We start from the raw sequence: 17,632 nt of genomic DNA on the forward strand, positions 1-17,632 counted from the left end.
GCAAAAATCTTGCAGGTGTTTAGGAAGTATTTGAAAATGTGAGGATTTGCAGTAAACTACATGCAGGTATGGTTTCCAGCAACATCATGGCTCCACCTCATATTTCCTTACTCTAACATCTGAAAACACTTTGGTTTATAATGTAGTAAAGTAAGAATATTTTAGACCTTTAATTTTTTTTCTTTACCTAGGCAAACACAACTGCAGATACACATGGTAAAACGAATGGCGCTTCAGAGATGTCAGCCATGTTGCTTATCATTGTAACATTCTCAGCTTTTAACTACCTGCTTCACACAACTAACCACCTTCCATGAAGACCAGCCTAGAGGAGCAAGGGCACGGTTGTTGCATGTTCAAAAGAACTGCTAAACATCTACTCAGCTTCTCCGAGCCAATTCCTGTGGTGAACCTGTTCTGCAGAATAAACCTGATTGTACCATAAAGTGATATCTGCTATTATTCACATCTTTATGTGTATGTATAACAAGCAAAGGTAAACTGATAGCTTAACACAATAAATGTTACTGACCCAGCTGCGTGTTTATTCATTTTAATGAAGTCCCATATATAATATAGTATATACACAATCACCACGAACTTGTGAATTAGAAAAGAATGACAGAGACTGCAAGACTGTATAAAAATATATATAATATAAATATTCTAGTACCTCAAACTTGATACTTGATAATACTATACACAGAACATCTACTGCACCCCGTGATCTTCAGCTGGAGTTTCACATTTTACAGATTTTGATTATCAGTTGGTTATTACATATGTGGGTAGGAAAGTGCTTATCATGCCAGTCGAAGGTTCATAAGGTCTGCCAGTCTGCATCTTATCATAGGTAATACTGTAGTGAGGAGCATAGGATGATGGGGCTCCTGTAAACCTAACTGTAGTGTGAGTCCATTAATTGTCTTGATAGGAATAATGCAGCTTGCACTGAAATCCAATTTATGAGCCTAATGTCAGAAACCAAGATTATCCAGGTCTGGAAAACAAAGTACTTATGGTTTTAGAAGACTTCAAGAACCCAACGTTGAGTTAACCTGTCCTCTGCGGTCTCCCACACTACAGCATGGTCTGAGTCGTAGCTGTGCCCACCTGTAAGTATAGAGAGAAGTCAGCAATAGTGATACTTCAGCAACATGAAGAAAACAAAGAGCCACCTTTAGGCCCCTTACAGACGAGCATGTCCAGATTAGGTCCGGATGCGTTGCAAATGCGTTAATTAAAAAATGTGCGATTTCGCAAACAAAGTCATTTAGTTTTGTCTGCGATCGCGTTCAGTTTTTTAATGCGATTTAATGTGTTTTGCACGTGCATGATAAAAAACTGAAGGTATACAAACAACATCTCTTAGCAATCCGCATTGCATCCGCACTTGCTTGTGGATGCGATTTTCACGCAGCTCCATTCATTTCTATGGGGCCAGCATTGCGTGAAAAATCGCAGAATATAGAACATGCTACGATTTGTGATGTGTGAAAAACAACGCACATGTACACAGCCCCATTTAAAAGGATGGGTCCGGATTCCGTGCGGGCTCAATGCGTCACACATTGCACCCGCTCGGGCAATTTATCAACATGCTTTGCCACTGTTCTTTGGCTTTAGAAAGTCTCAAAATGCCAAACTTTGAAAAGTGGGTATGGTTTACACAAATTTTTGTAGTCATAGCGTTCTTATTCTGACTTACGGACAGTCCACAATGTTCCAAATTTATTAAGAGATACAGTATGTGCATTTTAACAAATTTGGTGCAATGCATTCCAGTGATCTTAATAAATGTGGCCCTACATTTTGTATTAGAAAATCATCTTACATCTTAACATTGTAAAAAAAATGATGTCTATATAAATAGATATACACTGAAGAAATCCACGGCACTCCTTGGTAGAAAGTGAAAAAATGAGTATTTATTCACACATGTCAAAACAGCGACGTTTCGGTCCTCTCACAGGACTTTTCTCAAGCCAAGTGAATTACAAAGTGCAAAAGTGCAAAGATTTATACATCACACAATTAATTAATCACCAATTAATACATGTTTAAAAGTGCACGCCTATATTTCACTCAAAGTGCTATTTTATCCAGAATGCAGTGTTACTAGTCATGATCCAGCATCAATGCCATGTCCACTGCAGTCTTAGTGTCCATGATTTCATATTCTATATTCATGTGCAGATATGACATAAAGTGCAATATGCTTATAACATACATATTAAAACCAGCGCTTGGCTACAACATACAAACGTAGAACATCATGGGCATATCAGAAGCCGAACACATTGCGTAGTGCTGCACAGCGGACACATGCGAGGCGCACAGATACCTTGGCGTCTTCCTCACCTTTTTGCGCGTGCGCCGCCATCGCATGTGTCCGTCCACATCCAGCGCCAACTTAAACAATAATCTTGCATTATTTAATATGCAACTACCGAGACCTTGTCTGGACCTCATCGTCCCACTATATATGTGCAGCTGCAATAGCGCCACACAAACAAGTGGAATCGATGTATACATACTACAATCTATGTCCACCAAATTAACCCCTCACAGGCTTTTTCATTGTAATGATTACTCTGCCTCACCAGCCCTGACTATAATTTGATCTGTTCAGCTGTTGTATGTTCCATTGATGCTGGGTCATGACTAGTAACACTGCATTCTGGATAAAATAGCACTTTGAGTGAAATATGGGCGTGCACTTTTAAACATTAATTGATTGGTGATTAATTAATTGTGTGATGTATAAATCTTTGCACTCCAGTGAGAGGACCGAAACGTCGCTGTTTTGACATGTGTGAATAAATACACATTTTTTCACTTTCTAGCAAAGAGTGCCGTGGATTTCTTCAGTGTATATCTACACCTGTAATCAAGGGTTGAACATTGGCACCCGGACTGCATCATTAAGGAGTGCTGCCCCGTCTCCACAATTATATGTTACAAGAAGTCACAACATTCTAAAAAGTATTAAAAATGCGGCTATTTTATTAACCTGTGCTGTACTTTTCTCAAGCTCCAGTATGTGAGTTGAGGGTACATGCATGGGTTATTTATAAATATTATCATAAAAACATTGCAAAGTTATTCTAATTAATACTAATGATCCACATCAGTGTATACACATCACATTTTTGGGGTCAGAATTTTAGAGAGAAAGAAGTTGCACTGCATAACCGCTGCTCAACTGTTCCCGGGTAAGTGATCTGTTGCAGGTTGTGTACAGGGATGTGTAGATCCTATACCAGCCGCTGACTGATCTGTAGTGTTCCCTCTGTTTAAAAAGGAGATTCTTACATCCACACAAAATGTAAAGTTCTGCTGCAGATTTGCTGCACAAACCATGACAAAAAATGCATGAATTACAGCAATGGTTGATTTCACCACCTCCATTGCAAAAGGTGGAAATCCACAGTGAAGATCCACAGCATAAACTGACATGCTGCAGATTTCAGATCACAGTGCATGAATGAGGCTTCGTAAAATGTCACCCACTTTGCTGGTTCTGTACAACACTGCGGATCTGCCAAACGTAAATTCGCAGGGTATCCACCACATGTGAACTTACATAGTTCCTCAGTCTTCTTTTACACCAGAAAAATTGGGTAAAAGAAGATAAATATACCAGGGCCCCACCCTCAGCATGCCTCCTTTTTATAAAAGTGGCGAGGACAGCAGAGAAGAAAATGTTTTGCCCAAGTGGCATTAAAACAGTTGCAAACACATGCATACACTAGATAACTGTCATGGGGGAATGATAAATTCACATCAGTGAATGGGGGAAGGGCTGGTTCTGCAAAGGAATAATATACCCATACTATAAATTATCAGGAATATTAGGAATTATCTAAGAGTTTCATGACCTGTATAAATGCAAGTCTTACTGGTTACATTACTTACCCTTTATATCCAGACACAAGCCCTCAAACAAACAACTCATTATAAGACCAGTATCCTCGATTGTCCAGGTTTGAATTGGCTTGCGCCCCTCTGACCACATGACGACTTTTGTCCCTGGGCTAGTCATGCCAACTACCTGAAGGCTCATTTGAGGAGTCATCTATAAAGTGACAGAAGACTTGTGGTTAATATAAAAAAATCGGTTTATTAAAGAAGGAACCATTCAGTAGCATCCATTTTTTACGGTGAGGTTTACAGATACATGAATGTGCTGGCTCATACCCTTATAACACTGCTTGTCACAGTCTGTTCTTTTGTAACACGGCATTATTTCAAATCTGCTATGCAGGTTTTGTGTCTTAAAATCTCAAGCTATGTTGCGTGTGACGCTTGGTGCATTTTTTGCAACTTTCGATGAAATTTTGCCACATTTTGTGAGCAAATGGAAACTTTCAAATTTGGAGTGAAAAAATTGGTTGGGATTACAGATTAGAACACCTTTATTAGTCTCATTTATTAGAAAATTCACAAAAAAACTGGCGTACTATGACAAAGGCAAAAACACATCACACAATTTATTAAAACCAAACACCTGTCTTCATAAATTTGGTGCAGGTACACAAAGCAACGCCAGTCTAAAACATAGCCTCAACCACACCTACAAGTTTAAAACAAACCCCCATAAAAGTTTCAGTTCCCCCTAAAGGGAGTCAAGCAGTTTAAAGAAGGTGCATACAATGAAAACAGGTAGTCTTGCTTCTGTTTGTCATCTAGTGGTTACTCAACAGTCTCCAGAGACAGGAAGCTAAATGAGGTCAGGCTCTTTCAAGCGGATCGTGTTAAACGGAAAGTCCCACAAAAATATTCTAAAGTTTTCATACCCGCACCTGGATCTGAATACTTTTTAACTGCATGTGATTAAGAATTTTGTATAGCCACTCTTATTCAAGAAAATGTATCTGTACAGCTCCACTTGTTTTTTTATTTCTTTATCCAGCTGTCTGGGATGACCGCACATGCTCAGTTTCATCCTTAGGGAGAATGTCCTTCAAAGGACATTCTCCCTAAGCTGCTAGCTTAATATAAATCCAGCAGAGCAATAAATAGGGGAGATCCACGTGAGGTGCAGGGCTGGCTCAAGCTTTGCTAGAAAAAGGTTATCATGTACTTTATGATGTCTGATTTTTATTTTTCACATCAATCATGGGATAACCCCTTTAAGCTTCTCCAACCTGCTCTATACTGATCATACAGCTACTCATTGCAGAACAGGGGAGAGAGATAACAGGTTCACAGTTGTGCCTATGATTGGGCAGAGAAGGTTATAAACACTCTGCCCAATCACATGTGTCAATAAAACATTGTGGTTTGAACTGTAACAGGATGAGAAAAAACGAAATCCTCTGCATACATAAAGAAAATGGAAACAGAACAAATGCAAATCCCCCTGTGGCCTCATGCACATTATTGTGCATAGATTTTGGCCCATACAGTGCACGGAATAGACCTGTATTACCGCAGATTTAGGCTGTGTTCACACTTCAGTTATGTGATCAATTATTTCCATCAGTTATTGTGAGCCAAAACCAGGTGTGGGTCAAAAAAACAGAACAGGTGCAGATCAAATAATGACACCTGATCTCTGTGTCCCCCATGGCCGTATTGCAGCCTGCAGACAGCAGGTCCACAATACACAGGCACCAGCCGTATGCATTCCGCAATGGGTCCGCAATCATGGAGATGCGGAACGGAGGCACGGATCGGAACCCCACAGAAGCACTACTGAGTGCTTCCGTGGTGTTTCTGGCTACGCCTCCGCACCACAAAAAAGTAGAGCATGCACTACTTTTTTGCGGTGCGGACTGTCGGATGCGCATCGCAGACCCTATTCAAGTGATTGGGTCCGCGATCCGCATGCGGCTGCTCCACGGTCTGTGCCCATGCATTGCAGCACGGGCACGGAGCCCTTACATTCGTGAGCATGAGCCCTAATGGATATTTCATGTGGACTCCTCATGAAATGCAGTAATAAATAAGGTAAAAAAAAATATCACTGATATAAGAATGTTTTCTATTGACCTGATTCTTGATGCGCCCTTCCTCATAGTACCAAAGATCACAGCTTCCCTCTCTTGGCTCACTGACTTGGACACGTGCAGCTTTCATGTTCTCAGCTGGCTCTGAAACGCATAAGAATAGGCCTAGGGCATGGTTTCGTAGTCGGAAATATACTCTCCTCTAAAATTGAGAGAAAAATGGTTGGAATTAGGTACACATTGAATGCTTGCAGTAGAACCTTAGAACTGATACAAGGTATTGTCTGTAGAAATCAGAAGATAAATACATAATAAAACAGTACTATTTCTTATGTGCTCCTGCAATGTAGGCAATAGTGTTGGGCGAGCATGCTCGGCCAAACACCTTTTTCACTCGAGCATCGCGATGCTCGGCACAGTCGCGGTGTTTGGCCGATGCTCAAGTCTCCTCCCTACACGTTTGTTGGCTGCTACGCAGCCAATAAATGTGCAGGGGAGTAGTGCCACTCACTGTAATGCCGTAGCCATGTTGGTTACTGGCATTACAGTGATTGGCTGGCCGGAACGCGTCATCGGGTGCTATATACATCGCAGCCCAACTACAATGGTGTATGTACGGAGGTGTAGATCACCTTCTTCGGCTTCCTTACCAGAGGATACAAAGGCCCCTCAAATGATATCTTTAGTATATTGGAGGCTGGTTATTTGGGTACTAAGGGAAAACTCTGCCCTATAAGTAATATCCTGCAGAAGATCTGGTTGTCACGGGTGAAGTTGCATATTTTCGCCGCTGGTGACAGCGACATTATCTGTGCTACATCTCCTGTATAACTGTGGCTGTGCTGCTGATGGTGCACGCAGAGGTCGTGGCCCTGGGCGCGGTGAAACTGTGCCTGCTGCCCAGAGCACAAGAAACACACTCATCCACAATACCTAGCTTCATGTCCCAGTTTGCAGGGCGGCGCAGGACACCACTCTCGAAGTCACACCAGTGCGACCAGGTGGTCGGTTGGATTGCAGCAGATAATGCTTTCAGTCGGTTAAGCACCAGTCTTCCACAAAGTCAAGTCTCAGTAGCCAAGAGTCTGGTAAATAGAATACTCACCCTGCTCCTCCTTTCTCCCACCATGGAGAGTCTTGGCAACAAAGTGATCCCACACTCGGATATTCCGAGGAGCTCTTTTCATCGCCATTACTTGATTTGGCCCTCTCGCCAAGCCCGCTTGAAGGGGGACATGATCCATCTTGTGCACCGATTCCCAAACTCTTGAGCATCCACAGTCAGAAAAAGATGACGGAGGGGAACGGCAATTAGTGTTTCATGAGGTGGATGATTATGATGAGACACAGTTGCCAATAAGTCAACCGCAATTAGTGTCTCAAGAGGTTCATGATGAGGATGAGACACAGTTGTCTATAAGTGAGGTTCTTGTTAGGTCAACAAGTCAGGAGGATGACCAGAGTGAGGAAGTGGAAGAGGAGGTGGTGGACAATTAAATCACTGACCTAAGCTGGGAAGGTGGCAAGCCAAGCGAAGACAGCAGTACAGAGGGAGAGGGATCCGAAGCACCGCAATAGGCTGGAAGAGGCAGTGGGGTGGCAAAAGGGAGAAGGCGGGCAACACGAAACAGGCCCGCAACTGTTGCCCGGAGCACCCCCTTGCAGCAATCTCCACTGCCAAGGGGTAGGTGTTCCGCAGTCTGGCGCTTTTTTGAGGAAAGTACGGACGATAAAAGAATTGTCATTTGCAACCTGTGCTGTACAAAAATGAGAAGGGGTGTGAACACTAGCAACCTCACCACCACCAGCATGATCCGCCACATGGCATCAAAGCACCCTAATAGGTGGGCCGAATGCCTGGGTCCACAATCAGTGTCTGCGGGTCACACCACTGCCTCCTCTTCCCCTGTGTTACGTGCTGGCCAATCCCCTGTCCAAAACGCAGGCCTGGATGCCTCCCGCCCTGCACCTGGACCTTTGCAAGCACCATCAGCTAGCACATCCACTTCTGTGTCCCAGCGCAAGATACAGATGTCCATACCTCAGGCCTTTGAACGAAAGCGCAAATACCCAGCCACCCACCCACAGGCCATAGCACTAAATGCGCACCTTTCCAAATTGCTGACCAACACAGTTATTGGGAAGGTCCACTTAACCACTAACACATGGACAAGTGCTTTTGGCCAGGGACGCTACATTTCCCTGACTGGGTGAATGTTGTGGAGGCCAGGAGCGAGTTGTACCCTGGGATAGGCACAGATGCTACCGACGCCAAGGATTGCTGGCCCTACTTCCATCAGGATTTCCACCACCACCTACATTAGTGGCTGCAACCCCCCCCTTCTCCTCCTCCACTTCCACCTCTGAATTCTCATCTTGCAGCACCAGTCAGCCATCAGTCAGTAGATGGAAGCAGTGTAGCACTGCAGTGGGGAAGCGGCAACAGGCCGTGCTACAAAGAGAACTTCTCATCTCTCATTCCTGTGGTGGAGAGGACTAGCAAAATGGTGCAATACCGGAAGGTCCTTTTGGAAAAATTGCTCCAAAAATTTCCAGCTGGCAGCAGAGTACGTAGTTCCTTGGGCAACTAAAGAGGGGAGACAAGGGGAACACACGACAGTTCCAACAGAGGCAGGGCAACACTCCCCAAGGCCTGGGACAGTTTCATGACACCCCGCCAGCACCCTCACCCTGATGCGTGGCCTAGTGTCACAAGGAGGGAAAAGTTTTGGAAGATGGTGAAGGAGTATGTAGCAGACCTCAGCATCCTCAGTGATCCCTCTTTGCCTTACAACTATTGGGTGTCCAAGCTGGACACGTGGCACGGACTGACGCTCTACACCTTGGAGGTGCGGGCCTGCCCTGCTGCCAGCGTTTTGTCAGAGCAGGTATTTAGTGCTGCTGGGAGCATAATAACTGATAAGCGCAACTGCCTGTCAACTGAAAATGCTGACAGGTTGACTCTTATCAAAATGAACAAGGCCTGGATTGCCCCTGACTTCTCTATTCCACCAGAGGAAAGCAGCTGAACATAAAGGCACTCTAAATGTGGCTTTTATGGTGTATTGAATACACTGTATTCCCATGCACCCCTTCCACCACAAATAAGGGTATATTGTTCAATCTTTTCTCGTCCTCCTACTCCTCCTCCATCATATCAATACGCTCATTAGGCTGCCCTCGCTCTTAATATTTTAGCGGGTCACCAGCATGGCCTCGCCTATAGTATTTTAGATGGTCAGATCAGCAGCAGACCCTCACCCCTAATTTTTTAGATGGTCAGATCAGCATCAGACCCTTACCCATAATGTTTTAGATGGTCAGATAAGCAACAGACCCTCACCCCTAATATTTTAGGTGGTCAGCTCAGTAGCAGACCCTCACCCCTAATTTTTTTACATGGTCAGATCAGCAGCAGGGCCTCACCCCTAATGTTTTAGATGGTCAGCTCAGCAGCAGACCCTCACCCCTAATGTTTTAGAAGGTCAGATCAGCAGCAGACCCTCACCTCTAATTGTTTAGATGATCAGATCAGCAGCAGGCCCTCGTCCCTAATGTTTTAGATGGTCAGCTCAGCAGCAGACCCTCACCTCTAATATTTTAGAAGGTCAGGACAGCAGCAGACCCTCACCCCTAATGTTTAGATGGTCAGATCAGCAGCAGACCCTCAGCCCTAATTTTTTAGGTGGTCAGCTCAGCAGCAGACCCTCACCCCAAATTTTTTAGATGGTCAGATCAGCAGCAGGTCCTCGCCACTAATGTTTTAGAGGGTCAGCTCAGCAGCAGACCCTCATGCCTACTTTTTTAGATGTCAGCTCAGCAGCAGACCCTCACCCCTAATTTTTTAGATGGTTAGATCAGCAGCAGGCCCACGCCACTAATGTTTTAGAAGGTCAGCTCAGCAGCAGACCCTCACCCCTAATTTTTTTAGATAGTTAGATCAGCAGCAGGCCCTCGCCCCTAATGTTTTAGAGGGTCACCAGGAGGGCATCAATCATAATTTTTCAAGGGTGTGTATGATGCCCTCCTTTATGTGTAATAAAGGGTATATTGGAATGCCGATTCCTTGTAATTTTTGCCAGCCCTTTCATTTAGTGCATACATAGGCTTTATTAGTGTAGGAGTCCCACTACCTGGACAATTGTACCACAATGTGAATGAGGCCCTCCTTTATGTGATATACAGGTTGTGTCGGAGTGCCTCTTCCTTGTAATTTTTGGCAGCATTTGCACTTTATATACAAGTAAATATACAGGAAAGAATGTTTCCTAACAATATTTCCTCTAAAATCTATTTTATCTTCAGTTTGGTGCATATTATTTTCAGTCTGTAAAAGTGGCGTACTACTCGGACAACACATCAATTTCTGACCTTTTCCTATGAACAAGACACCCTTTCCTTTTCAGAGCAGAGGGTGCCTGGTTTAATGCTCGGGTTCTCCCATTGACTTCCATTGTGCTCGGGTGCTCTGTAGAGCACCCGAGCATCCCAAAGTGTTCTACTCGAGCACCCGAGCACTTTGGTGCTCGATCAACACTAATAGGCACATGTAAGTTTGTCATTAAAGAATTTGGGGCTGATTACAGATTACTGTATTTGCAGTGACCTTACCTGTCTAATAGGACAGAGTGATCCGATTCTCTGGGTGCCACTGAACAGCAACCAGTTGGTGATTTGTGTCTGTTGTAAAAGCCACTGTCTTCCACGAAAATCACTGTGCTCATAAAGCACCCATCTGCATCAGCAAAAAGAACACATTTTATAACCAGAGATAACATATGAAGTAGTCTTGTATACTTTATGAGCTGGAATATAGCAAAAAAGGCGGCAAATGAACTAGTAAAGAATCACTCACATTCCACTCGCCACTTTAACAGACATCACATGGTTGTTGTATCCTTCACCTTGCAGGCTCCGAACTGTGCCAGTAAATTCTAGCTCCTTGCCTTCAAATCTCTCTAAGCCATGAAGTGATATGGAGGGAATTGAAAAATACTGCAAAAGAAACAGCAGCAATAAGTATAAAATAACTGCTTGTTATTAAAGTGTATACATATAGTATATCCATAGTACGGCTGATTGCTCCCGCGACAGGTGGCAGGAGATCGGTGAGACTGGCAACATGTGATTTGATCTGACATGTTTTCCATTTGGATCAAATTACGTCTGTGTTGTTTCTGGTGCTTACCACACCTTCTTTCCCCAGGTGTGGCTATTAGGGTCATTTAACCTTCTCTATTTATAGTTGCTTCTCCCACAATGCTGTGCGGTTTATAGCTTCTGTTTGGACCTTTGGATAGATTGTGATTGTGGTTGTCCTGGTGCTTCTATTGCTCCTTTGAAGTTAAGTCTTTCCTTTCCCTTTTGCATTTTGTTTGGGTTCTGTGTTTTGCATTTTCCTATTGTTTGTATTAGGCCTGAAGAAGACTCCTGTTCGTCCTTCCTTTTGGAGGAACAGGTAGTCTCGTCCCTGCCATTAGTACCAGGGTCCAATAGGGCTTGATAGGACTCTAGGTATTCCTGCGTATGAACTCACCTACCTTTGAGGTCTGTTCATACTGGTAGTCAGTCAGGATTTTGGTTAGGGTTTTCACTAGGAGGTGTCCATTTTCCTTCCCTAGTTTTCAGGCCTGATTCCCTGTTTCCCTCTTCTTTCTATGCTTGGTGTGGTGTTTCCCTCCCACACAGAAGCGTGACACTGATAGATCTGGTTTTGATTCATGATGCACTAAAACAGGCAAAGGCATCCTTTCAGACACCAAGATGATGATGAAGGTCCTGAAAATCTACGGTAATAAGGCCTATACTTATTTCTAATTTATTTTATCTCATATTTGGCTTACTGCAGAGGGAAATGTCATCAATATCCAGATTTTTAGAAAACCAGTGGTGGTAAATTCTTTACTGCATGCCAGAAGTGGTGTGGTTAGCAGTCTTCCTGTAGGTGAATACTGTACATTAGGGCAAGGAGGATTTCTGGGGATGAAGCTATGTTTGATAGGGAATGTAAAATATTACAAATAGACAATGTAAGAGGGGTGATATGGGCCCCCATTTGAGGAAAGCCAAGGGGATAGCACATACTAATTCTAAGATGATTTACTTGTGGAAAAAACATATAAAGAAATAGCGACCCAAAAACATTTTTATTAATAAAAAATAGAATATATATTATAAATATTTAATATTAGCTACAGTGAGGGTTATAACAATATAGTGGAAATTATCAGAAAGTGTTTGCCTATATTATATAAGGATCGTACACTACATGATATTTTGGGGGACAAAATCTGTTTCTTTTTTTTTTATTCAGAAAATTACATATAATTAAGTAGTATTAAATAATACATTACATTATATAAATTCTCAAATGTTTATATTACATCTGTTATATCCCCCAATTCCACCCACTCCCACCCCAGAGTCACCATCGATGGACCCAACACCCTCAAACGTCTAAACCATATGAATCATACGTTCATATTCACATACTTTATTCATTAAAGTTCTCCATTCCATAACATCGGGGTTATTTTCTGATCCCCACCTGTTTACTATACGGACTCCTAGCTATTTGTAGACCAGTTAACCACCTGCATTTCTGTGAAGTGTTTTTGCATGGCAAGACCACTTACTGTTATCTCACATATATATTTTTATTATAGCCAAATTTACCACCCTAACTCCTCCCACAGTTTAGACAGTAATATACCGAAACGTGCGGATTGTTCCCGATTGGTGTGCTATTACTTTGTGGAACGTTTCGCCGAATGGTTGACGAAATATAAGGGTTTTTGTGGCTAAATTGGTCCCATAGGAATGAATGGCGGAATGTTCAAACTAGAGTGGGAGCTGACAAAAGCTAGAGTGTGAGCTGAAAAATCAGGACATGATTTCTAAACTGCCACCACTCCCTCATTTTCAAGCCCACCTACACAAATCTTATATTAAAACGTTCAGGTATCTCTGCTGCCACTAACAATATCCACGGCTAAGCCATAGTCCTGATAGTTTTCACAATATGACCATTTGTTTGCAACTCACGCCGCCCATTGACATTCATTGAAACTCCACTCTAGCCAAAGGGCAATTTCTAAACTGCGACTGTGCCTTCATAATATGCATCAAAATGTAGGTCTGGGTCTTGTGATTCTCACAATATAAAGCTCTTCGCTGTAGGATTTATAATTTTTAAACTACCACAGTTTGAAGATGGCAACCGCCAGTGAAGTGACCTCTCTTTACTGCTAGGACTGGGGTGTGCTTTCTATTGCTGTGTCTGTACAGAAGTCTGAGGGGCTCTTGTCTCTATAGGAACAGAGGTGGGCGGGGATGTCATGTGACTGCTCCTCTGAAGATGCTTGCTGCAATGCATGCTGGGATATTTACTTTCACTTTACAGCTGCTCTGCCCACATAGCTTGTCTGAGGAAGCTCAGGGGAACATGTCATGGTGAACAGATTAGAAAAATTACATATAGCCAGTACATTTAGCATTATATAAATACTTCATAGTTTGGGCTGTTGTCTGGGGCACTTTGGATTTTTGATACTTAGGGTGGCCAACCCCTATAAAAGTTTGGAAATAAGTTTTATACAGTAGAGAGAATTTGAGGTGTTTAAACTAGCTACGTTTACGAAAAGAAATTAGAGCTGTGTGAATATCCTCATGCCATCTAAGGAAAGAGATCTAAAGCTGCAAAGATACGCTGGACTAAACTGGACCTTTCATACCCACACTTTCAGGATCCGGAGCCCCACAGCAGCATAGTGGAAATGGAGGTTTGTGACATTCGGGATCTGGAGCCCCACAGCAGCATAGTGGAAATGGAGTGAGCTGAAAAATCAGGACATGATTTCTAAACTGCCACCACTCCCTCATTTTCAAGCCCACCTACACAAATCGGCTGCTAATGTTTTTTATAAATGTACCGTATTTTTCACTTTATAAGACACACCTAGGTTTTTGAGGAGGAAAATAAGAAAAAAATATTTTGAACCAAAAGGTGTGCTTTTAGTAGGTTTTGAACTAATGGTGGTCTGTGGATGCCGCACTGTTATGGGGATCTGTGGATGACGCAGTGTTATGGGGGGATCTGTGGATGACGTACTGTTATGGGGGGGATCTGTGGATGACGTACTGTTATAGGGGGATCTGTGGATGACGCACTGTTATGGGGGGATCTGTGGATGGCACTGTTATGGGGGGATCTGTGGATGACACTGATGGGGGATCTGTGGATGACACTGATGGGGGATCTGTGGATGACACTGATGGGGGATCTGTAGATTAAACTGATGGGGGATCTGTGGATTAAACTGATGGGGGATCTGTGGATTACACCTATGGGGCTCTATAGATGACACTTATGTCATCCACAGATCCCCATAAGTGTCATCTACAGATCCCCCATCAGATGCATTAGTGTGGAGAGAGGAGGCGGAGACACTCATGGCGGGGCCCGGTGCAGTGACTCTACTCTAATACACCGGGCCCCGCAACTGTTAAATACATTCAATCCGATCTATATCTAAATGTATATCTCACTGTTTGGTACTTACTGTAGTACCGTAAGTATAGCATTAAGACGGCGCAGACCAGCAGCTCCTTCGGTCATGCTCCGCCTGCCCCAGCTCCCTCCTCATGCGCCGCCTGTCCGCTTATCTCACTTTATGAATGAACAGGCAGGCGGGGAAGGCGGCGCGTGACCGAGGGAGCTGCGGCAGGCGGTGCATGACCGAGGGAGCTGCAGCAGGCGGCGCATGACCGAGGGAGCTGCGGCAGGCGGCGCATGACCGAGGGAGCTGCCGGTCTGCGCCGTCTTAATGCTATACTTACGGTACTACAGTAAGTACCGAACAGTGCGGTATACATTTAGATATAGATCGGATTGAATGTATTTAACAGTTGCGGGGCCCGGTGTATTAGAGTAGAGTCACTGCACCGGCCCCGCCATGAGTGTCCCCGCCTCCTCCCTCCACACTGATACTTCGCTAGCCGTGCTGTGCAGCATAGCGGCCAGCGAAGTATCCGCTTTATAAGACACACGGCCATTTTCACCCCAATTTTGGGGGGAAACAAGTGCGTCTTATAAAGCGAAAAATACGGTATGTTTTAATGTAACTGTGAAGCACTTTGGGCAACAACATTGCAATTAAATATGCTATATAAATAAATAAAAGTTGAAATGCATTTCTTACTCTATCAAGCTTGCCATGTGCACTTTTTAAATTTGATCAATTGGTTAGTGTAATGTTTACTATCTTTATTCACTCCAAACACTCCACACAGTTACTCTGCCCACTCCATACAGTTACTTTGCCCAGTCCAGCCTTTCACAGTTACTCCAGCCACTCCAACCACACAACAGTTACTTAAGCCACTTCACCCAGTTACTCCGCTCACTCACTCCAGTTGTAGACTACCAGTGGAAGCAAGAACACTTCACACAATTTCCCCAGAAATTGTAGCTTTTCTAGTTTAGAATCAGTGTCCAAAATCTTATCCCAAAAAGGGAATTTGACAATTGAGCAACTTCAATTCATACTAGATGGGATCAATTTTGTGCTGAACCATAATTATTTTCAATTTGGGTCCAATTATTATTTACAGACTACGGGCACCGCCATGGGTACCAGGTTTCGCTCCGAGCTATGCCAATTTATTCATGGCAGCATGGGAACAAGATACCATCATCCCAAAGCTTGGAGCGGACCTGGTCCTATGGCGGCGCTATATAGACGACATTCTGTTAGTCTGGAAAGGATCTCATCTATCACTGTTAGAGTTTGTAAACAATCTTAATACTAACAAGTTAAATTTGAAGTTTACAGCCAATATTGATCCCCATACAGTGGATTTTTTGGATCTCCATATCGAAAAGAAAGAGGGATCTTTTGCCTGTAGCACATATCAAAAAGATGTGGCCAAAAACAGCTTCATTTTGAACACAAGCTGTCACCTTCCGAGGTGGCTCCTAAATGTCCCTTTTAGCCAATTTAGGCGCTTAAGAAGAAATTGTACGGCGAAAGAGCAATTTGAGGCAGAGGCACTGAGCATGAAAGCACAGTTCCTACAAAAAGAGTACCCTAACGAACTATTGGAGAATTCAATCCAAAGGGTAAGAGAACTAGATAGAGCCCTATTCTTTAAACCCAAAGAAGTACCTACTACTATACAAGAACAAGATATTACAGCCAAAATAATCTTACCATATAATAAAGATTATAAACTGGTGAGTAATATTGTTCACAACCATTGGCACCTATTGAAGGAAGATAAAGTTTTGGGCCCTATACTTCCAGCAAATCCGCCAATAGTTTATACTCGGGCCCCTAACCTGGGACTTCAAGTGGCTCCCACTATAAGAAAACACCAAACAAAATCATTGATAACCCCATGGGCCAATTTAAAAGGTTTCTACAGGTGTGGCTGTTGTCAAAATTGCAAACAGACACACTTTGATAGAAACATAAAACAGATAATGTCAACGTCCAATAATTTCAAATGGGAAATCAAAGAAATTTTGTCATGTAACAGTAAGGCAGTAATCTATATTATTCAGTGCCCATGCCCAAAACAGTATATCGGCCGTACAAAAAGGGTATTTAGGACCAGAATAGCTGAGCATATCAACAACATTAAGAAACAATCTGAAACGCATCCTCTATCCAAGCATTTTAAATTATATCATGCAGGATGATCCAAGTAAAATGAGCTATATGGCTATTCAATCAGTCAAACAAGACTGGAGAGGAGGTGATTTTGTGGCCAAAATGCCTAGACAGGAGTCCAAGAAAATATTCGAGTTTGGGTCCTTGATGCCTCAGGGTCTTAACTCGGAGATTGAAATTTTTGGGTTCCTTTAGGAGAGATGGGTTGGCTTACACGGGGAGTCAATGCCAGGCTGCTTTCCAGTGCATTGAGTCCTCCTGCATCCCTTCCCCTCTCTCAGTCAACGCCACACTCCAGATATCCCACCATGTGATTTAATGTTATTTTATTTTTATTTATTTTTTTACTGTATTTTTTATATTTCTTTTTCATTTTTATTTTTATTTTTTATACATATTATTTATTATTATTTATTATATATCCATATTGTGAGTATTTACTTACAATGTGTATCTGTGTAACATAATATTGAAAACTGTACTGGTGTTTATTGATCATCGACTAATATGGAGTGAAGACTGTGACTGTGTGGCAAGCTCAGTCTGTAATTCGATCCACACTTGCTATCAAATTCTCTTAAAGCCACAACCCAGTCATTCCAGCATCTGTTACAATTCAGTTTTAATTTTAACATGTATTTTGCGTATGTATATATTCAATGTGACAGCAAGATACATGTTGCAATACACTTATGGTTAATCATTGCTTATGTTATGAAAGGTGAAAATTGCGGCTGTGCAGTTAGCCCAGTCCGCAATCCGATCCATATTTTACATCAAGCCCAAAAAGGGTATTTAAAGTCATGACCTGTGACTGCATTCAGCATTCTACAATTATCTACTGAGGAAGGAACTTGTTTACGAAACGCGTCTAGTGTGTATAGAGACCAGGCTATTAGTGCGGTTATACACGCAAGAAGAGGATTCTGCTTTAAATTTCCAAGCATTAGAAGACGTCCCATACCGCTGCAAAAAGACCTGCAAAAAGACCTTATTCATCAACTA

The 17,632-nt window shown here is 42.8% G+C and overlaps 1 protein-coding gene across 1 annotated transcript in view; it reads right to left on the reverse strand.

Moving 5' to 3' along the window:
- Window positions 1-520: 520 nt before the first annotated feature.
- The window catches only part of CRYBG2 (crystallin beta-gamma domain containing 2), a 127,176-nt gene continuing 110,064 nt past the window's right edge, over window positions 521-17,632 (reverse strand). Inside the window, exons 18-22 of the mRNA XM_044285653.1 lie at window positions 10,810-10,949; window positions 10,566-10,689; window positions 5,998-6,156; window positions 3,919-4,078; window positions 521-1,113 (exon numbers count right to left, since the gene is read on the reverse strand). Coding sequence (XP_044141588.1) covers window positions 1,025-1,113; window positions 3,919-4,078; window positions 5,998-6,156; window positions 10,566-10,689; window positions 10,810-10,949 — 672 coding nt within the window. The 3' untranslated portion in view covers window positions 521-1,024. The remainder of the gene's footprint in view (window positions 1,114-3,918; window positions 4,079-5,997; window positions 6,157-10,565; window positions 10,690-10,809; window positions 10,950-17,632) is intronic.

Source organism: Bufo gargarizans, chromosome 3, assembly GCF_014858855.1.
Source record: "Bufo gargarizans isolate SCDJY-AF-19 chromosome 3, ASM1485885v1, whole genome shotgun sequence".
NCBI lineage: Eukaryota > Metazoa > Chordata > Amphibia > Anura > Bufonidae > Bufo > Bufo gargarizans.